Source organism: Tympanuchus pallidicinctus, unplaced genomic scaffold (genome assembly GCF_026119805.1).
Source record: "Tympanuchus pallidicinctus isolate F22 unplaced genomic scaffold, pur_lepc_1.0 scaffold4, whole genome shotgun sequence".
NCBI classification, from domain to species: Eukaryota; Metazoa; Chordata; class Aves; order Galliformes; family Phasianidae; genus Tympanuchus; species Tympanuchus pallidicinctus.
In genome coordinates this window covers 22,966,289-22,989,145 of record NW_026294758.1, presented here as the reverse complement: position 1 = coordinate 22,989,145, position 22,857 = coordinate 22,966,289, and the positions used below count along the sequence as shown (strand labels likewise).

Sequence of the window (22,857 nt, the reverse complement as noted above, 5' to 3'; positions counted from 1 at the left end):
GGAGTTGCTTGAAGACTGTACAGATGAAATGGATCTGGGGATATTGGTGGCTGCTCAGCTGAACATGAGCCAGCAGTATTCCCAGGTGGCCAAGAAGGCTAGTGGCATTCTGGCGTGTATAAGAAGTGCTGTTAGTTGGAACAGGGAAGTGTAGCTCTGTACTCAGCACTGGTAAGTCTGCAACTCAAATACTGTTTTAAGTTTTGGTCCCTTCACTATCAGAAAGACTTGGAGGTCCTAGAGAAGAGCAGTGGAGCTGCTGAGAGACCTAGAACACATAACGTAACACCTGTTTCATAGTATGTTTGGATCTGAGAGACAGGATGTCTCAGGAATGGAGGCAAGCAAACTGCGCACTCAGAGCAGCACAGAGGGTTATGAATTTTATTTCACACACACACACACACACACACACACACGCAGGCATCTATTTTAGATTATGTCTCCGTGGCAAGCACAAACTCCATAAGCTGGTGAGTGTTACTTACCTACCTTTGAGAGACAAGTGAATTGCTGAGTAGGAGAAAGAGAAGGAACATGCCTGTAGAAGATTCGAAAGGAGGTATCAGAAGGATGTCCTCTGCTTCAAGGTATACTTTTCCTCTCTCTTGGATCCACCACAGCCTCTCTCCTGCTTTTGTTCTCTCCAAGGTCTACAGCGTTTTCTCTACTTGCACGCTGCATCCGCATGACTAGCATGTGATGCAGAGCTCAAGTGGAACACCTGCTTGCAAAACAAGGTAAACTAGCAAGGTCAGCTTCCTACCAAAACAAGATAAGTGGCTTTAGCTGCAAATGCTGCTTTCCTCAAAACTGTCATGCAGCCCATGGTTCTAGTCACACAGTCATCTGGTCATGCTCTTTGTCAGAATACTTTGTTCCAATTCAGGATCATTCTTTGGCCAAGACCTTTTGGTTCCCAGACGCAGCGTTTTATGAAGAGCATCTGAGGGAACTTGAATTGTTTAATGTAGAGAAGAGGAGGCTCAGGGGAGACTTCATAGCTCTCTACAGCTGCCTGAAAGGAGGCTGTGGTAGAATGGGGGTTAGCCTCTTCTCCTACGAATCTAGTGATAGGATGAGAGGTTGTAGCCTCAAGTTCTGCCTGGGGAGATTCAGGATGGTTGTCAGGAGAAGTTTCTTTTCTGAGAGAGTAGTCAGGTGTTGGAACAGGCTGCCCAGGGAGATGGTTGAGTCATCAAGAGTGGTAGATGTAGTCTACCTTGATTTTAGAAAAGCATTTCATACTGTCTCCCACGGCATCCTTATAACAAAGCTGAGGAAGTGTGGGATAGAGGACAGTGAGCTGGTTTGAGAACTGGCTGACTGGCAGAGCACAGAGGGTCGTGGTTGGCGGTGCAGAGTCTGGCTGGAGACCTGTAACCAGTGGTGTCCCCCAGGGGTCTGTGCTGGGTCTGATCTTATACAACCTTGGTGAGGGGATAGTGGCCACCCTCAGCAAGTTTGGTGATGATACGAAGTTGGGAGGATTGGCTGACACGCCTGAAGGCTGTGCTGCCATTCAGCGAGACCTGGACAGGCTGGAGAGCTGGGCAGTAAGAAACCGGATGAGGTTCAACAAAAGCAAGTGTAGAGTTTGTCATCTGGGGAGGAATAATTGCATGCACTGGTACATGCATGGGATGAGCTGCTGGAGAGGAGCTCTGCAGAGAGGGACCTGGGCATCCTGGTGGACCAGGGTGGCCATGAGCCAGCAGTGTGCCCTCGTGGCCAAAAAGGCCAATGGCATCCTGGGGTGCATTAAAAAGAGCGTGGCCAGCAGGTCGAGGGAGGTGATCCTCCCCCTCTACTCTGCCCTGGTAAGGCCTCATCTGGAGTACTGTGTCCAGTTCTGGGCTCCCCAGTACAAAAAGACAGGGATCTCTTGGAAAGAGTCCAGCGGAGGGCCACAAAGATGGTGAAGGGCCTGGAGCATCTCTGCTATGAAGAAAGGCTGAGTGAACTGGGTCTGTTCAGCCTTGAGAAAAGATGACTAAGATGGGACCTGATCCAGGTCTATAAATATCTGAGGTGTGGGAGCCATAGTGGTGAGGCCAGTCTCTTTTCAGTGGTGAGTGGAGACAGGACAAGGGGAAACGGACATAAGCTGCAGCATAGGAAGATCCGCACAAATGTGCACAAGAACTTCTTTACGGTGAGGTGACGGAGCACTGGAACAGGCTGCCCAGGGAGGTGGTGGAGTCTCCTTCTCTGGAGATGTTCAAGACCTGCCTGGATGCCGACCTGTGCGACCTGCTGTAGGGAACCTGCTTTGGCAGGGGGTTGGACTCGATGATCTCTGGAGGTCCCTTCCAACCCCTACAATTCTGTGATTCTGTGATCACCCCTGAAGGTATTAAGGAAGTGTATAATGTGGTACTAAGGGACATGCTTTAGTGTGGAAATGTTGGTAAGTGGACATTTGGACTGGATGATGTTGGAGGTCTTTTCCAAGCTTGATGATCCTATGATTCTGAGAGTAGTAAACATCTGCACTAGTGGAGGTAACCCATAGTCACAACTCCTGAAATGCACCACCCACCACCTCTCTGAGCTCACATCAACCTTTTGGACATTTGTTCAGCAAACAGTGATAAATGTCAATAGGTGTTTTTCTTTTTTTACCCCTATGGAGGAATTCAGTGACATGCCTTTGCCTTATACACACTTCTATGTCATATGCCGCTTTGTCAGATTGCACCTATGATACCATCTGTCACATGGCAACAAAATGTAATGGAATAATAGTGGGAAGGTTCAGCCTGTTCAGACATACCACCAACATCTGTTTCTAGTATTGTGGGCCAACTTAATGAAATACAATGCATTACTTTTGGAAGAATTCTTGTGTGTATGTATGTATATGTATCCTCTTCTCACTAAAATACAATTTTGCTGTTTATTTTCATGTGACTTAATTATAATTTTCTTTTTAGCATTAAAAATTATGTCTCAGCTCTGGTAGTGAGAGTACTATTCATTGTGTGTTTGCTTTACCCTCTGTTGGGAGAGGAGGCAGCAGGTAGAGCTGCTTTGAACCAGTTCAGGATCACACAAGAAATGTAGAAGTCATGATTTGGTAACAAAGAAGGAATTGCCCCTTTCTGAGGCAGTCTCCAAATAGAGATGCTTCTCTTGTGATTGCCAGCCCTTAAATCAGGCTAGGGAGGGGTGTGTGACCCCTTGCGGTTGCTCAGATAAATTGCTTCCACCTGTGCTCCCAGGTCTGGCTGTGCCCCTTTACCAGCTGCTCAGTCACTGGTTCATGCTATGACCTAACAGTTCCGTACATTTGAGCAGCTGAGAAATAACGCAGAGTGTCCATGACAACTTACATAGCGTTGTTAGTTAACTTAGTCCCTCGGAAAATCTAGCTGATAGAGTGAAATTTGATTTTTAATATATGTGATTAATAATAGACACACCTTATTTGCTGAGTTTTCTGGAGTCATGTGGAAATGACTCCCAGGAAAAAAATATGAAATTAATACCGCCTTCAGCATTGTCTGAATGGCAGTTCCTTTCTAACGTATCTGCAACTTCCTTGAGATTGTAAAGATACTGGAATTCCATTATTATGATGTTTATTATGATTCTAATATTTGTTTCTGAATGTGATAATGAGTTTTTACTACTTTTTACAGATACGTTTTTTGAGTATATTTTTTAAGATATTTGCATGCTCATAGGTGGACACTTCAGAAAGAGTGAACTGTAATTAAATGTTTCAAATGAGAATGTGAGATTTTTCAAAATACATGTAATACAATGTACAATAAAGTGTACATTTTTGTTAAAAATAATTGTTAAAATAGTTATTGATAATGTCTGTACTTCTTGTTATCATTTTTTTTTTCCCAAGAGGTTTTGTGGGACTGTGCCGTGTTATATAGTGCCTAATTTGCCCTGTTTAGGGCAAATTTATATAAATTTGTATACCCATGTGACCAGGGATTTAAATTCTTTAGGATATCCAAAACATGGAAGGAAGACCTTCTTGAACAGTTTCTTTTATAATGGCATCCAGCAATTAATTCACAGTCTTCAGCAAACTGATGTGGTGAGTTGCATTCCCAGATTTTGGGGACAAGGAGATCTTGGAGTAAGCTAGGGAAGGAAGAAAGTATATCCTTCGGATTAAATTACTCAAATGGAAACAAGACTATTTTTCTACTTTGATAATATGACTTTGAGCAAGTACTCAATTGATCTGTAGTTCTGTAGTTGATTAACACACTGGGAAAACGTCCCACGCCTTACTGCAGTTCTAAAAATAACCAAGGGATTTAAGGATGCCCAGACTATATTGTAATAAAGTATCAGAACAAAAGTGACTCAAACGAGCATTCAGGGAATATCTTTTAATATGCCTCATTTCAATATATGATTGTCTCATGTTAGCCTCATATGCTTTTCTGGTTGCAGTTATTGCTTTGCTTTCCCCTCCCCCCCCTCTTATTTAAGAAATGGATGTCATCTGTATTTACCTCTCCCTTATCTGGGAGGGGAGACAGAAGTGATAGGTTTATGACTCAGTGGGATACTTTTAAGACTTAACTTGTATGATTTGTCTTCAAGGGGCCCTTCTTCATAGGAAAATTACAAAATATGTTTTAATGTTAATTGGGAATTCGTTATAATATTGATGATGGTAAATAAGGAGTGTTGCTGCTATTGAAAAAACGTACTATTGCTAAGGACCTTATTTTTTAGTTAAAGAAATAGGTTTGAGATGGCAATGTCTTTGCCTCATTCAAACTTTGGATATGCAAGTGTAGTAGTCTTAGAGCTTAAAATCAAAACCAGGTTAACTGACTTTTTGTCGCTTTAAAACATGGTGCTGATTTTGTTTTATCTATGTGTATGAACATACAATGTACTTGAATTTGGAATAATCCTGAAATACAAGTTGCAACAGTAGAAAAGTGCTGCAGTTGGAAGCACGTAGGAATTCCTGCTTGAATGCTGATTGAGGGCTGTTGCAGTTGTGTTGGTGAATTTAGTTTGGCTTTAGAGAACAAAGTAGTGAAGGTTTTCTGGGTCAGCCAGGCTCTCCTCTTTCTTGATAAGGGTTAATTGAACTTCAGGAGCAAGCAAGAGCAAAGTGTGCTCTCCTACTTGGGTTTAAATTTTCGTTTGAACTTCAGACATGGCAGCTGTTGAATGGAAGACTTCGTTTTCAAATTGGTAGCTGCAGAAGGAGCAGGAGCTCAGTTTAACAATGTGTGTGTGTGTAGGCACTTACATTTGGGAGGAGGGGAAGTGGGATTAAGCACTAATAGTTCATCACTTTGAGATGATGTTTCTATAAAGGAAATAGCGTGTGCTGAGAAAACAAGACAGGCTCCTGAAGTGACTAGGGGAGCCAGAGTATAAAGAGATGGTTCTTGCAGAGTTTGGTGTTGTGGTGGTAAATACGCAGGCAAATACTGAGTTTCTGGTAGATTGATGGCAACACTGTGGGCCTTTTTGTTTGGGATAAAGGGAGCTCCCCTTTTCTCTTTCATTCCTGGTCCCAGTGCTAGTCCATTGCCTTCTTTTCACTTGCATTGTATTCTCCAGATGAAAAACAAAATCCTGACCTTAGCAAGACTGGATCAATTTCTGATGTTTAGAATTCAGGAAATTGTAATACATTCAGGAAATAATTGCCTAAAAGATTACTATCTGGATAAACTTCTTGGGATTTTTCATGCCTGTTCAGCTAAGGGAGAAGGAATAAGGATAAGCAAGTGGTGCTCCCTGTGTGACACAGATCAATGTATATGGAATCAGTCATTGAGCCAGCTGATCTCTAACTGGATTAAGGGAGTTATAAATATGTGATCAAAGCTGTGTAGCCTAGCACTAGTTTCTGTCTTGAGAGAGAGTTTCTGTATGTTTTTTTATTTTAAAACAGAAGTTCAGATATATTTTTGCTAGCATTCTCTCTGTGTGGCTTCATTATCTGTATTGGAATTGCTAGTCTTAGCTGTGATAGCTCTTCTTGCTTTAAGAAGTTTCTCAAAGCAGGCTACCTGAATATGGAAATAGTGCATTATTTTGCTTGATTATATGTCAGCACTTTGCATACAAATGTGAAATTTGTGCATGCCTTAGGTAAATTAAGATTCAACCTTTCTGACCATGTAATAGTGTTAGGGCCAGATTTTTACTTCTTAAAATACATCATTTCTGTTGAACACTGAAATGTTCAACACTGGAAAACTTAAATCCATTTTTTTCTTTCTAAAACTCAGTAGCTAATTGACTGCACTAGTATGTTTCTTTTAGCACTCCTGAAATTGAAATAATTACTAGTGTGGATATTGTATATTTTTCTGTATTGTAACAGTGATATAATTTTTCTTCCCCTCCAGGAATTGTGGTGCTTGGGTTAAACAGATCTCATGCCAAGAATGCACTTAACAAAAATCTTTTAAAAATGGTAAGTGAAAAGAACAGTTTCTAATATGAAGGTGAAATACTGGAATTAAATACTTTTGAAAGTGTTTGGTTATTCCCATCCCTCCTTTTCTCTTTAGATGTCAAAAGCTGTGGATGCTTTGAAATCTGATAAGAAAGTACGAACTGTTATATTCCGAAGTGAAGTCCCAGGGATATTCTGTGCTGGTATGCAAACTTAATTTTCCTGAGAAGCTGGAAATCTGTATCTAATTTTTTGCAGACACATAGACCCACTTATACAACACACACACACACAGATATGTACATGAGAAAAAAAAAAAAAGAAAATGGAAGAAGAGAAAGAGAAGTGAAAAAAAAAAGCACAGATTCCAAGGAAACTTGTTTTATGTATGTGTTCATCTCAGTAGCAAATACAGTGGTTTTATGAGATTTTCCTCAATTGTTAACAAGATCTGAATATCTGTTTTATTCTTTCTGTGTCATAAAGTGTTTCAAAAACTAGTTTGCTATGAAATCATTTAACTGAGCTTTTACAAATTGTTGCATGTACTTCATGTAGAGGACCAAAAACTGCTAATAGCTGTATGGAAAGCTGTATAAAGAACATATTTTGAATACATTAAAATCAACTTTAAATTAAATAAACAAAATTCATTATGAAATGTAATCTTACTGAGTCTGAGTATAAAAAAACAAAGCATACACACATGTAAAAATGCCTTACCAAGCAGTAAAAATTCCTTACCAAAGTTGTAAGAAAGCAAAAGCTACGAACAGCCATAAGCTGGCAACAAGAATTTGAGAATTTGTCAACATATCAAAATCAGTGGAAGCAGACATGTATTTTGTAGATAAATAGTGTCTTTATATTCAGAATTTGTTCAAATTGAATCTTTATAAATTTCAAATGGTTAAATAACTCCATTTCTTCTTTCTAGTATAGGAATAGAACTGTCAGGATAGAGAAGATAAATTCTAAAATTTTATGGTGCTCTGCTGTGTTTACTAACCACACATAGCATAATTAATTCAATTTTAAATGCAAAACCTTGTGTCCAGTTTTTACTTGAGTAATGTGTATAAGTAATTCTTGTGTAGTTTAACTTTTTATTGTTAATAGTTTTATTGAAAATAGTTTTAATAACTGTTTTCATTCAGCTGCAGTGTGCTGCTTATAGGGTTTCCATAAACAATCATTTTGAAAAAACGGAGTAGTCCATACGGCATTTAGTCATACATGTCAGTATGATAATCAGTGTATTTCATTTTAAAGTTGCATCTTGATTTTGAAGGAAGTTGTAGACTTTAGTAACTAACAGTAATCTTTGGGAAAAAGTTAAAAGCTGCTTTTTTTAAACTGAGGAAGAGTGGTGAGTGTTCAGAGGAACACATGCAAATGGTGTTTTCAAGTTAGGTGTTAGAAAACATGCAAAAATGTGTATGTTAATTGAGTCCTTCAACAATTTTTTTTTTCAATTTTTTTGACATTCATGAATTTAATGGTAGCTTGAGATCAGGCTAATTTTGAGTGAAGAGAATTCTGGTATCCTATTTAAATAGTATTTACAAAATTGAAGTTGCATTGTATTCTTAATTGGATGGCTTTGCAGAGCTGTTTTCTTGTTAAGATGTAAAGACTGCTTTGTTGTCTGTTTGTCTGTCTTGAAAAACAATTTAAGAGGGTAGGTTTTTAGAAAGCTGATTGTGGACAACTCAGCTATTTTGTGGATGACAGCAAGCAGTGAGGTGCTGCCAACACACTAGAGGGATGAGTTACCATCCAGAGGGACCTAGACTGGCATGAGCAATTGGCTGAGGAGAACCTTATGAGGTTCAGCAAATTCAAGTGCAAGATCTTCTTCTCTGGGGAAAACTAATGGTGGCATTTCAGTATCTAAATGGGAGCTACAGGAAAAAAGGGGACAGACTCTTTAGCAGGGTCTGTGGTGATAGAACAAGGGGAAATAACTGCAAGCTTAAAGGGCGTAGATTTAGGTTAGATATAAGGAAAAGTCTTTTACAGTGATGATGTTGATGCACTGGAACAGGTTGTCCGGAGATGTGGTGGTTGCCCTGTCCAAGGAGACTTTCAATGGAGGCTGAATCAGACCCTAGGCAACCTGATCTAGCTGTGCATGTCCCTGTTCATTACAGAAGAGTTGGATAGATATACTTTACAACTCTAAGAATTCTATGATTATAAGATGCAAGAATGTTTATATGTGGACATAGGAAGTGAAAATAACTGTGAGGAGTGAATAAGAGTAGGACTGGATAGTTAGATCTTAAATCAGGGTTTGGAGTCAGAGTATGGAACAATTGTCATAACTTAACAGAAATAAAAAGTGACAGATAAGAGGGTAGGTCTGTGAAAGGAAGCTGTTGTGACTAAACCGGTAAAATTACAATGTTCCAATAGTGGTAACTGGAATTCAGGGTGAGCTGGAAGATTTGAAACAGAATTTGCCAATGATAATGATCAGAAAGAGCTCAGTGGCCGTATGGGTTGCTTCTGCAGAAGATGTTAAGAAGTGTATATAAAGAGAGGGAAAAAAACAGAAAGCATAGAGAATATGGAGAAAACAGATAATGGCTTAGAGAAGTCAGAGAGAGGGAGGGACTGAGGAACATACTGAATCTAGTGAAATATTTTGAGAGTCTTGATTTGGAAATTCAGTAGAACAGAAGAAAGTTTTCAAACTTAAGTGTTAAAGGACAGTATTTTGTTTAAAAATCACTTAATTTCTTTTAAAAATTGAAGGATCAACTTGTGAAATGTCTCTTTTGGTTTTGCACTATGGCGCAATTCAGTTAGGCTAAACTCTGAATGTTTGTTTAATTTTTTCTGTATTTCCTCATTTCTTGCATATGTGGGAATGTATAGTTTTAAAAACACATTTTTTTACGATGATATTTTGGACCACCATCTGGTATTTTACTGACCACAGATTGAGCAACTTTGTCCTAGAGTGTAGTTCCCTTTTACGTCTGGAAGAAATTAAAGGCCCTTAAATCTTGCCATTCCTCAGCTATCAACAAAAATCTATGAAAGCCACAAGCCAAATGTCTTGTTTCCTTCAAAAGGCTAGTCCACAAAAGCTCACATCTAACTGATGCTTGCTAAATGACAGTATGGTTGATTAAAAGATTTAAAGTCTGCTGAAGAATAGTGTGGATATGAGGGTGGTTCCAAATTATGGGATTGTTACATGGTGAACTGAGAGAAAAGAGGAGGAATTCTGTAAAAGACTATAGATGTGCCATACTGTTGTATACTTTCATTTCTGCTTTCTTGTTCATTTTGAGTATTTTGCTTCTCCTGTTCCCTTTGTATCTCCTTTCTGATGCACTTTACTTATGGATGCAGGAAGTTCTTCATCAGTGCTCTAGCACTGATCAAAAGGTGTATGTAGAAATCAATGAAGAGCCTAGCTGGATGCATTATGATGTATTTTCATAGAATCATAGAATCCTTAGAGTTGGAAGGGTCCTTTAAAGGTCATCTAAGGGTTCTGTGATTCTGTGAAAATGCATTCTAATGCATTCAGTTGGGATCTTCAGAGGCCTTCTGCTTCTGTTCCAGGTTCTCTGGCTGGAGGTCACTTCTTAGTCTTTCTTTGTCTAAAAGTAAATAAATAAAATATTGGCCTTTCTGCAGTGAGCATATGGGACCAGTCTTCGTTTACGTGGACTTATGTTGTATGTCTTCCAGTTCTTCAGCCAAGACAGCTGAGTGTGCAAGAATTTGTTACTCAGTATTGCTTCACCAAAGAGAACTGCACTAACTAAAATAGAGATTGTGAGATTGATAAGTTATTTTCTTTGTGTATACATGAATCAAAGAAGGCTTGAGGGCAGTTTCTAATTGATAGATTTCTGTACCTGTTCTTGGGAGACATTCTTTCAGAAATCATTGAGATGTGTCAGTTGTATCAGAATATGGATAACTAATCTTTTAGTTGTTGTTGCAACTAGCTTTCCAGGTAGCTTGAAAAATTTGGGTATTGGGGCTCTTTAAAAACTCTTTGATCTAAAACAGTTCAAGTCACTGCAGCTTTGCCAATTAGCTCCCCTCTTGGAAATGCAGTAATCTTTCTGCCAACGAAAATTCATTGCTTGACTCTGTGGTGTGAATAAAGCCAACAGAAGTGGGGCTTTTTGTTTGTTTGTTTTGCATAATTTGGGTACATCAAGACTTTCTTTCCAGCACAGCTAAGTTAGTTATTTGGTTTGTACTTTATGGCTGACATTTCCAGCTGGTATAGTTTTTCTGGCAGAGGTTTATGAAGTAGACAGGCCTGGGAGGGCCAATCCTTGAAAATTTCATTTATGAGTTTTTGTTGTGGACTGAATGAAAATGCAAAGGGGAAAAATAGTGCTGTTAACAGCCATCAAATACTTAAGCTAGTCTTGCAAGAGTAGCACAGAAGTACAAATGTGGTTAGAATCTCCTTTTTTTTTCTTCCCAGTTTCTGTTAAGTAAGCAAACAGAGAGGATAGTTCTTTCCCAGATTATACTTTGGTAGTTAGGGCTCCAGGTCATACATAGGAATTGAGAGTAGAGTTAATGTACTACTACACAGTTCCCTTCTGGGGACTGAAATAACATGTGAAAATACTGTAGTGCCTTCTAAATATATTTGTCTATAAGCGCATTTAACTGCCCCAAGTAAGCCCCTTCAAAGGTATGTTATAACTAGGTTCTGTCTCTTTCCACTTCAGACTTTTACCAACGCTTAGATTCAAACTGGTGCAAGCTGCTGGTAGACCACTAGACTCAGTGGCAGGTTGGTCGGTTGTGTGACAGTTTTGTCCTGTGATTGTACTCATAGTAATCTGTGGAGTTTGGAGTTTACAGCTTGTATATGCCTGATGCTTGTTATTTTTCTTCTTAATTTTGTTTTTCATGTTTTCCTGAAAAACTAACAGCTGTCCTGATTTTCTGGAACACTTACTGAACAACTTGGCCAATTACATGCTTGCACAAATTAAGGGTTGGTACTCTAGTTTACAGAGAAAAAGTCCATTAAGAAAAACTGTTTTTAAAAGTCTTTCTTTTGGAAATAGATAACTCAATTAGATAACTCCTTGTACTGTCTATCCTGAAGAAACATTGAATTTCAGAAGAAATTGCAATGAACAGAAATTTTGTATTTATTTTAAACATGATAGGGCTCTTGTGTTCCTAAATGATTATGTGTGCCTCGTAATGTAGCTCAGATTGTATTGTTTACTTGATGTTACCCTTCATATCTTGCCCATATGTACTTGAACCTCATTGCTAACTTTTGGGGAAAAAAAAAAAAAGAGAATTTTCTCTATAAGAGTAGAAGGAAAAAAAGTCATTTCTTTTATTTCCAAGAAGAAAGATCTGGTACATTACCAAGGCAAGTGGGCTACCGTGGAGAATGGTATACAGGACCTGAGGGAATTACCGTGTTAATGTGCAATATTGACCTGAACAATGAGATGAAGATCCCAGATGATGTCAAGGGCTCACAACCTACAACTACTGTTGTATGCCAACACTGGCAGTAATGGCCAATATAACAAAAAAACAATGGATGAAGAAGGTAGCCTACTTGGAAAACATGAAGAAAATCTCTTCCTCCTTACAGGCCTATGTCTTGATTGTGAACAGACTGGTTCAGTGGCTTTAAGATAAAAAACAAATTCTCCCTTACCTGTACAGATAATTATCTCAGCTGTTAGAAGTAAGTTTTACTCTGCTTGAGAGAGAGAATATAGTAGATACACGCTACATGCCACTTTGTGGGTTTTATCTGCCTAAAAATATTCACAGAACAGGGTTGTTGTAGGAAAATTGCTGCACCAGTTTCCAGTAGGCAGTTTCCCAGGCAGAGTAGATGGTCTGATCTTATTTCTGAGTTTCATAATGAGCCTTTAGATTCACATTCATAAGAAGTGAGTGATGAATAAAATAACAGGAACTGGAGGGTCCCTCCCTTCAGGTAAAGTTGATTGGACTGTGTGGATTTGATGGACTGGCATATCAGAACCAGATTAGTATAACATTCTCGTGAATACTGGCACACAGCATATTATAATGCTATGAAGCTATAATGGGGCAGAACCCATCTGTATTTCTGGAGAGAGAGGAGGATCCCAAAACCTAACTATTCAAAGCTGAAGTGAGCCTAACTGGGATGGAGTGATGAAAGGACCCTATTACAGATGGCCCAGAGGTTCCTTGCATTGATAATATAGATTGTATTAGGAGGGAATACTTCAGGGACTGTAGAAGGCTGCCAGTGGGCTTTTGGTATAGTTGTCTTGGAGGTGGAGACATTAAGCAGCTGTCTACCATTCCTAGTGTCCGAAGAACATTCTGTTGTTATTTCTAAGAGGAGAGGAAAAGCAAGTGTTGATTGCTGTGGCAGCTGTGCACTGGCTGCAATATCTCACCAACCAAGACTCCTTCCCATCCAAAAGCTTATTAATTGATTGGAAAGCCAAGGAATAATCAGCAAGACTTGCTCACCCTTTAACAGTCTCATATGGACATTATGAAAGTGCAGTGGCTAACAGTGAACTATCTTTGTCTGAATGAAGTCAAGCCACTACTGAGTACTGCCATGCCTGACGTGCTAGTACTTTGGAATGAACTGGAGTCAAAGACAGCCAAGTGGTATGCCACTATTGTTTTCTGAGGGACCTCGACAGGCTGGTTCAGAGGGACCTCGACAGGCTGGAGGGCTGGGCTCAGGTGAACCTAATGAGGTTCAACACGGCAAAGTGCAAGGTTTTGCATTTGGGCCGGAAGAACCCCAGGCACCCGTACAGGCTGGGAGGAGTGGGCCTTGAGAGCAGCTCGGCAGAGAAGGACCTCGGGGTCCTGATGGACGAGAGACTGAACATGAGCCAGCAGTGCGCTCTGGCAGCTCGAAAGGCAAATGGGATCCTGGGCTCCATCAGGAGAGGGGTGGTCAGCAGGGACAGGGAGGTGATTGTCCCTCTCTACTCAGCCCTTGTGAGGCCCCATCTGGAGTACTGTGTCCAGGTGTGGAGCCCTCAGTACAAGAAAGACGTAGAGATCTTGGAAAGGGTCCAGATGAAGGCGACTAAGATGATCAGGGGGCTGGAGCACCTCCCCTATGAGGACAGGCTGAGGGAGTTGGGCTTGTTCAGCCTGGAGAAGAGAAGGCTGCAGGGTGACCTCATTGCAGCCTATCAATACCTGAAGGGAACCTACACCCAGGAGGGGAGTAAACTCTTCAAAAGGGCTGACAGTAGCAGGACTAGGGGAAATGGATCCAAGTTGAAGGAGGGAAGATTGAGGTTGGATGTTAGGGGGAAGTTCTTTACAAGGAGAGTGGTTAGGCCCTGGAACGGGCTGCCCAGGGAGGTTGTGGATGCCCCGTCCTTGGACGTGTTCAAGGCCAGGTTGGACGGGGTCCTGGGCAACCTGATCTGAATGTGTACGTTTGGTGGCCCTGCTAGGCAGGGGGGTTGGAACTACATAATCCTTGAGGTCCCTTCCAACCCGGGTGATTCTGTGATTCTGTGATTCTGTGATAACCACTGATAATGGTTGACTAATGAGCTATCTTCCTGTGTCTTTCTTCATCCACAGATTTTCCATCTTATTTTCTCTTTATTTCCTGTTGATGAAAGGATTGAGAGGATTGCTTGGTGTGCACCTGACAATTAGACCCACTAGTTAATATGGATTTTTTAAAAGTACAATGTTTTGTCTGTCCTGAGCAACTGATTATATAAAATCTTAGAGAAACTTGTTTGGAAAAGGTAGTAAATGAAAGGAAGCTTTATCTCCAGTTGAGAGTAGTGAGTAAGGAGGCTAGAGTAGATTAACTACAACAAGGCAGACTCAATTCTTTATTCCATGTCATGTGTAAGATGCAGTGTTCTTTACCTCAGGCTTATCCAGGGCATCCACTCAGATGTCTCTCTCTTCTTGTGTTGTGTACTCAAAACACCTGCATATCTATTTCATCTGGATCTTATATTTTTTTAGTGATTAGTTTTTCTTTCAGTGCAAGGACACTTCTAATTTACTGTGTAAGAGAGACTCAGTTTTGTCACTAATTGAAGACTAGCTGGATTGACATTACTTTTAACCACACAATACTTTTCTTACAATTTTTTTCACAGATTCTAGTGAAAGTAGAAACAGCTTTCTACACTGCTAATATTGCCGCAGTATGATTCTTTTCTCCTTCTCAAAAAAAAAAAAAAAAAAAAAAAAAAAAAAAAAAAAATTTATGGTAATTGGTTTATTCAGCTCCAGGATGCCAGTTAAGGATATTTCCTTGCAGTTTTTCTTCCTTTTTTGGTATTGTATGAGCTGTGGATCACAGCTCATTGTAATTTGTGAGTTCATCGTAATTTGTGAAGCTGGTAAATAATGTATTTAAGATCAGGCTATTATGGAAAGACAAATTTTGAAAGCCACTTAGTGAAGCATTTTTTAGCTTTATTTAATTGATCTAACTTTTAAATTTGCCTTTTGAAGCTAATGGTGCAGTATTTCACCATTCTTCCTTCTGTGTGTCATATGTGATTCAACAGTGGAAATGTAAGTGGCTGATGAACCCTGGTAATGTAGGCAATCTTCACTCTCCTTTCCTATTGGAACAGAATTCATCTTGGACATGAGATCTCTGCTATTACTTAAAATTTATTTTAAAAAAACAACTTTGTCCAAGTTGATCCTCTGCTTATAGTGATGATTCTTAAGGATATAACCCATGAGTGTCCAGTCTTTTGGCTTGCCTGTGTGAATAGTAATTGTCCTGGGCTGCATGTAAAATATATAATATAGCTAATGTATTTAAGTAACAAAACTTACTTTTAATGTATTTTTGTTGCTCTGATTTTTGTTTTAGTAAAAACATAAATCTAATGGTATATTTGACCCTGTTTTTGTGAAATCAGTGTGTCATTATCTAGTTTGGTGGAAGTTGCTGCAATTGTTAGTTCTGAAGGTGTTTGTCAGACTTTTTTGATGAAATATTATTCTTTCTATGTTTCTTCCTTGGCAGTAATTGTTCAGAAATATACATATCACCAAGAAGTGATGACATGAATAAGATGTGATTATGAAGAGAGGGATATATTTCTCTTGTAAGATGATAGGCCCTATAGAAGTGTGGTAAAGACAGACTGCCTAATTTCTTTTTTTTTTTTTTTTTTTTGGTTGAATGTCTCACTGCAAATTTGTACATTCCATTTCAAAATTTGCAGGTAATGTATGTTGACTGAAAATGGAGTTCCCATAATCAGCATCCAATTGGTAATGATTCAGTCCCCTGGACTTTATTAAGCTCACAGCTTTCATGATTATTTACAAGACATTAGTCATTTCTAAAGCTTTTTCAGATCAATTTTTTTGGTGTGTGAAACAGTGGTATTTCATCAAACTTGAGTTGCCAGTTGCAATTGCAACATCTATTAATTTTATTAAGTCTCTCTTTTCTACCAACCATAACTGGGGTAACGGTTGGTACGTCAGATTTGTGGACAAAAGTGAAAGAAAATTGCTTTTATGAGTTTTTTTTTGCTGCATCAAATAAATACAGAGATTTAGTTGTATCTTTCAGTGATACCAAAGAAGCCATTTTTACAGTGATATTATATCTGTTATCAGTACCTCTAGTGAAAATGGCAAGGTGAGCCATGTCTGTAGCATCAGTACTTTCATCTATCTCTAAAGCATAAAATTTGAAAATAGCAGCCTTACTCTCTAAGTTTCTCTCAATAGATTTTCCTGTTTCTTTGTAAAACTTTTTTTTTATGAGGATACATTATATCTGCCACACTTTCCATATACCTCACTTACTTAATAAACTCACCATGAGTAAATGGTTTTAATTTTATTTCAAATGGAAGGACGGAGCCACTGCTGTGATGATGTGGCAGTAGAAGCCAGGTCACACTGCAAGCTGTGCTGGGCTGCATGCAGTCCACAGGTCGAGGGTTGAACATACGTGGTATAAACTTTCCAAGTTAAATTGATGTACTTGTAGACAGTGACATAGTTGGACGATGTAGCTTGGTGACTAGTCCTTTCCTGTTGTGACAGAGCACTAACCTAAGGTTTGCATCTAATACAATCACATAGAACTGTAATCAGCATCTGTTATTTGAAGTATTGGGTTATTTGCAGGATGGATATCTGTCTTTAGAATTAATTTTGAGTAATAATGAGCTATGTATGTGCCACTGAGCAGATTGGTGTGTACTAGAAAGTTTACAAAAAACAGTTAAATTATTTAATTTAGGCTATGAAAGAATGTAGTAAGCTTGTGGTAAGTTTCAATAGCTGATTAAAAACAAACACTATGCTTATTTTTGTTTATTCTGTATTAATAAAATATTATCATTTGCTTTAAATCTGGTAGAAAAAACAAGATAGAGTTAATGTGGATTTTTTTTTTTCCATTTTAACCTGCCTTGAAAGTATCAAATTCTAGATAAAATTTGAGAGGGTGGAATCTCTTAGTTCTTCACTTTAAGAAGTGGCTTGTGACAAGAAGTGATGATGACTTTCTCAATGCCCTTATAATTTGTTACAAGAGCACGCAGAAAAAAATTATCAAGTTGAGTGCTTAAAATTGTTGAATTCAAATATTGATACAAAATAAGCCATTACTGTTTTGTGGAGCTGTAGTCAAAACCTTAAATACGCTGCTGAAAAAATTACTTTATATTTGAGTTCTGTGTGTGGTTTTCAAGTTTGCTCAAGTTTTCTTTCTAGCAGCTGTGCAGAAAACCTAAGGAAACTAACATCTGAAGGTTACACTTAGCCTTTGTGAGTTCCTGTCTTACATATAATTTACAGTAGATCAAGTGAAAATTTTGGTAGCCGGGTTTGTTTTCTGTACTGCACTGTGCTTTTATTTACAGAAGGCACAGGTTTTACTTTAGATCTACTGTTTTTTTTTTTGTAACTAGATATCTGAATATAATATCATTATGAAAAAGAAGTACAATATAGGTTGCAAATATACAAACTGCATCCTGAACAGATAGAGAACTTAGACAGTTTTTTGAGATGTTTGAAACTGACACAGTGCTCAAGATCTTCTGGATTTCTAGAGAAATAATAAAGAAGTGTCCTGAGCAGAAATTTTTAGTACATGCAGTTGACACAAACACAAGCTGTGAAGAAGTGTCTTCAGTTGTGTCCCAGAATTTAAATGAAAGAGACATCTTGTTGTGATGATTTCTAAAGTACTGAAATGCATTTAACTTGAATATCTAGACTAGTGGAATGTGCATGCAGACTTTGAAGTATTATAGTGAATTTCAAGATGTGAAGTATTTTGTAAAATGTTTTCTAGTAGAAAAAACTAAAATGTGAAACACTTTATATTGGAAAAGCTATGTTTTGGAAATGGGGTAGATTTGCAGTAGATACCTTTAGATTTTTTTTTCATCACTAATACTTAGTCTGTGCTTTCTAGATACAAACCAAGTCCAAATTCTTACTTCAGTCTTTAGAAAATAATCAGAAATAGTTTTACTCTGTATTTGTCATTTCTGTTAGTACATTTCTCTAAGGTTTGAACTACAATGTCTTTGGTAATGTGACTGGGTTGTGTGAACTTGTGTGTAGTAGAAATGCATATTCAGTGGTTACACTACATATTTAACATAACTGAAGTGCATTTGATTTTGGCTTTATAGATATTTTCTGTAATATTTCTATCAAGTTTACCTCTTTTTCTAGATCATGTAGGTAGATGAATTCCTGAATTCTATATGCTTATTATAGAGGGCTTTGACTTTGACGCTGGTCTTAAAGACTGCTTAAAACTTTTCTTGAACTTCTTGTACACTCGTAAATGCGTAGCTTTTCTGTTCATTTCTATGTCAGAGGTAGTTGTCATTAGATGACTATTTGTATGCCCATGTCGCCTTGGACCATAGTCTATACCGTGTAAGTAATTTCTATATTCTTCTGGTGGGAAAGCAGTGGTTTCTTGTATATGCAATTTATTGATGTTCGTGTAAACTTGACCGTGGAAAAAATGGCATAGCTTAACTAAAAACTTGTTTCACCATTGACAGACCACTTCTGGTATCCATGTCTGTCAAAGCCTGAGAAATGCAAGATGTAGTGTTGTTGAAGTCTTTGATTTTGTAGGGTTGATGAATGGAGAGGATGCTGTTTCAGAACAGTCTTTGTTTCTGCTGAAGAGAGTTAAGTCGTCTTGGCGTGTTTGAGAATCTTCTGTTCAGGAAAAACCTTAATATGGTTTAATTTGTTGTCCTTTGTTGAATTCAGTACGTATATTAGCTAAGTTGATTTCATATCCAAAGCTAAAACATTATCTGTGCAGTTTTCACTGATACTTCTAGGCTGTTTGAAGTTATGGGGTAGTTTGGGTGGGTCCTCTGATAACTTGGTATGTATCTGCCTTCTTTAACTCTCTGCAGGTATTTTGAAGTATTTGGATTGTCTCACCTGTAGCTGACCTATGTGTTAACAAGTGCTTTGAGTCCTAGTGGTCTTTTCATGTAAATTTGTATATGACTTGGCTGTGATGAACTTGTTTTTCATTGTAGAACACTGTATGGTGCTATATTTTATTTTTGTGACCTAAACAGTGTTGATAGTGTTCTAGTGGTTGCTGAATAGAGCTTGCACAGCGTTAGATTGTCTCTATTTCTTACACTGCTCCCTCTATTCCCAGTGCAGTGAGTAGTCTGGGCGTTGGCAAAGCTTGGGTGGGGACAGCCGACACCAGTGGACCAAAGGGATATTTCTTATTGTATGATATCATGCTCAGAAGTAAGACTGAGAAGATTTTATAGTAAATAGACCTTACTTGAGCACTGGCTGAGCATCAGTCTGCTACTGGTGAGTGATTGCTTTTGCATCTCTCTCTTTTTTTTTTGTCTTCCTCGACTTTGCTTACTAAACTCTCATTTTCTAAACCCATCAGACTTTTTCTTGCTTTTGATCTTCCAGTTCTCTCTACTGTTCTGCTGGTGGAGAGCAAGTAGATGGGGGCAATTACAATGAAATCTTGAGTCACTAGCTGTGATAGCTCCAAGAATGTCGTGTGTGTTGTGAATACCAGTATTAGTATGATGATACCACACTCTTCTTTGGCTGTGCTAATGGGATATTTCAAATGACTGTAGCTTTGTTTCAACAGATGCTGGGTTATTGTTTTTTCCATTTCATCTTCAGAGCACGGTGATGAACTCTTAATTAAGGGTATTTGGGGTGATGCTATTTACCTATTTTAATATGAAAGTATCCTTAGTATAGCTCAGGTAGAAGCAGAGTTTTGGAGAAAAAGGTTCTTTCTGTACCTCTAGTCCTTCATGGCCTCCAGCTTGGCTACGCTTTGAGAGGGGCCTTGAGGTTATGCATTCTCACTGCTTTTACTTTTGTTAGCAACTGATTCTTACTGTGATCTGGAATTGCGGTGCCTTAGAGCATTAGATATTAGGTAATCCATTTGAGTTATATTCTTAAGTTAGAGAATTTTATGTCGGTGATCTGGGTTGCCACTGGGTCAGGGGTGGACATAAATCTGAGCTGGGAAGAGACTTGGCTAAGATGAGCCATTGGCTCTTCTGCGCCTGTCTGCACAGTAGGAGTTAATGGAAGAGCAACACAACCAAGGATTGGTTTAGTCTCTGTGGAAAGCACTTGCAGAAGTGCTGAAAACACTGAAAAAGAGGGATGCAAATTCTTTCGTCTTTTCCTCCCCCATCCAACAGTACTGCTCCTGTCAAACAAGCCATCTTCCAACCACAGCATGTCTTGACCAGTGTTGATATTGAATGCCCTGTTATTAAGGGAAATGCTGTGGCCATGGGACTCAGTAGGTCAGTTTGATGGTTGGACTTGCTGATCTTGAAGATCTTTTTTGACCTAAATTAAGCTTCTATGCTGTATAGACTTGTTTCAGCAACAAACTTTTCCTTTATATCTTTCATTTCAATACTTAAGGTAGAGAAAAATTCTCAATACTTCAATTTCTTCAAAGCAGGGTTACTATCCCTGCCTGCATAAAGACATTTCTGAAACTTCGTTGAAGGGCTACTCTGGAAGTAATGCCTCCTATTTTATGTTGACCCATGATGTCAGAGGTAAATGGTGGTGGTATGGCAGTAGAATTTGAACCTTCCCACCAGTATTCTGTTACACTTAGTTGCCATGTGACAGATTGCAGCAGAGAAGCAGTCTGACAAATCAGTGTTTAATACTGATTTGTATTGTAGAAGTGCATATGAAGCAAGGATAGGAATTGAATTCTAACATGTGGAAAAAATGGCACCTATTGACATTCCTTGACACTTTCTGTGTGTTTATGGAGTCCTAACAGTGGATGTGAACACAGAGAGAGTGTTCAGCAGTGGTGAGAGTGAGTCACCTCTGCTTGTACAAATTATTACGAACGTAACTAGCAGGCTCTTGTTCATCTCTGCAAAAGTGCATAGCTAGTTTTTCTCTTGAAAAATAGTGTCAAAAGTAGTTGAGAATTTTCTCTGTCGAAGAGTGTTATTGTGCTCTTAGCATCTATTGTCATTTCCATGGAAATAAATAGGTGGCACTATTTTTGTTGGAACCCAAATCTTTTCAGGCTTCTTGTTAATGTAATACATTTTAGATACCCAAGACAGTTTTACATATTTTGAAATAGCATTTTGTTTATGGTATAGAAAATGCAGAAGACTTTGTTAGACAGAATCCTGACTTTTAGTAGTGTTAAGTTGTTCATGGTTTGGTATGAATAACAGGTCACAAGAAATGTTGAGCCATTTTTTTTAAACTCCAGAATAATAGCAAACCCATTTTTATCATTATGATAAGAGCCCACCTAATTTGGTTAACGTAACTCACTCTTTGTCACCTTCACATCCTGGTTAAGAGAAAGCAGTCAGGAGTTCATTATTATGTGTGAATTCTACATCTGTCATAGACTCTCTCACATCTGCTCAAAACTTGCAAGCTTGCTTTCAATGGTTAGAATTTTTGCAAGACAATTTCAGGGCATACAGATTCATTTTTTGTCGAAATGTGTACTCTGACATCCGTGTTCCACTTAAAATGGTTAAGGGCAGGTAAAGATTAACAGAAAGGTACCAATTACTGATTAGTCTCACTAGTACTAAATTGATAAAAATATCATTTTGGCTAGACTTCTGCCACCTTGGACATCAGTAGTAAATGAATTTGTGCTTAGGTATGGAATGAAGTTGCTTGGTTTTTTTTTGATTGTATTACATACCTCTGAATATTTTACTTAACATTGGAGTTTATAAGGTCTAGATCTCTCCCAGGAATATTAAGTCAATTTAAGTTGAAATACTTAGTCTGTTTGAAATGCTTCTGTCACTTCTGTGTACATTTGACATCTTGACCTGCTTCTTCAGAGTTCTCTGGGGGGTGTGTTCTCACAGTGCACAGTACATCCCAAGTAACCCTTTTTCTTTCTACTAAGTGCTAGTGGCAACTGATTTCCTTACTGGTGTGGGCAAAGCTTGCCTTTATGTGAAACTTGCTGTTTATATCCGTATCGGAAAAACTTTCTGGTAAAAATAATCTGATTTCATATGCTTAGTGGTAATGTGCTAAAAATAGAATGTGTATGCAGTGCTTGGCAAAAACAGTTGTTGCATCATACAGAATTACTTTCCATTTGTTGTGAAAAGAATGATTGTGTAGCATAGGTTTTTAGACATATCTGTGTTTATGTCATTTTTGTTTTAAGACAATTTGTAACAGTTTCATATCTACTTTCTTACTTCCTCCTATAAATAGCATAGAGTAACACACAGTGAAACTGCTTGAAGAATGAAGAGAAACTTCTAGTAATCCTTTAAAATTTTTATCTGCTCTTGTCTTCTTTTTGCTTTGTTGTAGGTTGCAATTTAAAAAAAAAAGATATTATTTAGCAGCAGCATCTGAATTAGATGAGTAACTCTTAAAAGGTAGCAGAGAACAAAATAAGCAGCAAAACAAAACAGAGAATAGAATAAGTATATCATACAGTTGTTTATGCATTTATGGTTCTGGTATGTTTGGTGATGTATGCAGTGATGTAGAAAAGGTTGGATATTTGGCTGTAATGAAGGTTGTATCAGTCTTGTAGGTGAATTATTAAAGCCATCAATGGGCATCAGTTTTTTAAGTTTCAAAATGTTTTCTGATTCAAAATGCTACAAATAATATGAAAGTGAAGAAATTATGAAGTTTTTCTTTAAATAATTTTCTTCTTGTATAATTTTTACTTTTTTCCTATTTAGAAGCTGGTCTTCTATGCATATTTTAATAAATAGAAATGTATGTTTATATGCAGATCAGGCAGTAAAAGATTCTGCAACTTTTGTTCCCTTACACATGCACACACAAATTAAAAATAAAGTAAAAGAAATACACCTCTTTGTCAGATCCTGCCTATTTTAGGCAAAATGCAGTCCTCAAATAGGTATTTAAAGAAG

General features: G+C 38.2%; 1 protein-coding gene across 4 annotated transcripts in view; it reads left to right on the top strand.

Moving 5' to 3' along the window:
• The window catches only part of AUH (AU RNA binding methylglutaconyl-CoA hydratase), a 132,042-nt gene that overhangs the window by 4,578 nt on the left and 104,607 nt on the right, over window positions 1–22,857 (top strand). For 3 of the 4 annotated variants that reach the window (XR_008210534.1, XR_008210533.1, XM_052701036.1), the window contains exons 2-3: window positions 6,360–6,427; window positions 6,525–6,612. The exons of the other annotated variant lie outside the window; for it this stretch is intronic. Coding sequence is in view for 1 of the 3 variants with exons in the window: in XM_052701036.1 (XP_052556996.1) it covers window positions 6,360–6,427; window positions 6,525–6,612 (156 nt within the window). In the remaining 2 variants the exon portion in view is untranslated. The remainder of the gene's footprint in view (window positions 1–6,359; window positions 6,428–6,524; window positions 6,613–22,857) is intronic. 4 annotated transcript variants of the gene reach the window in all.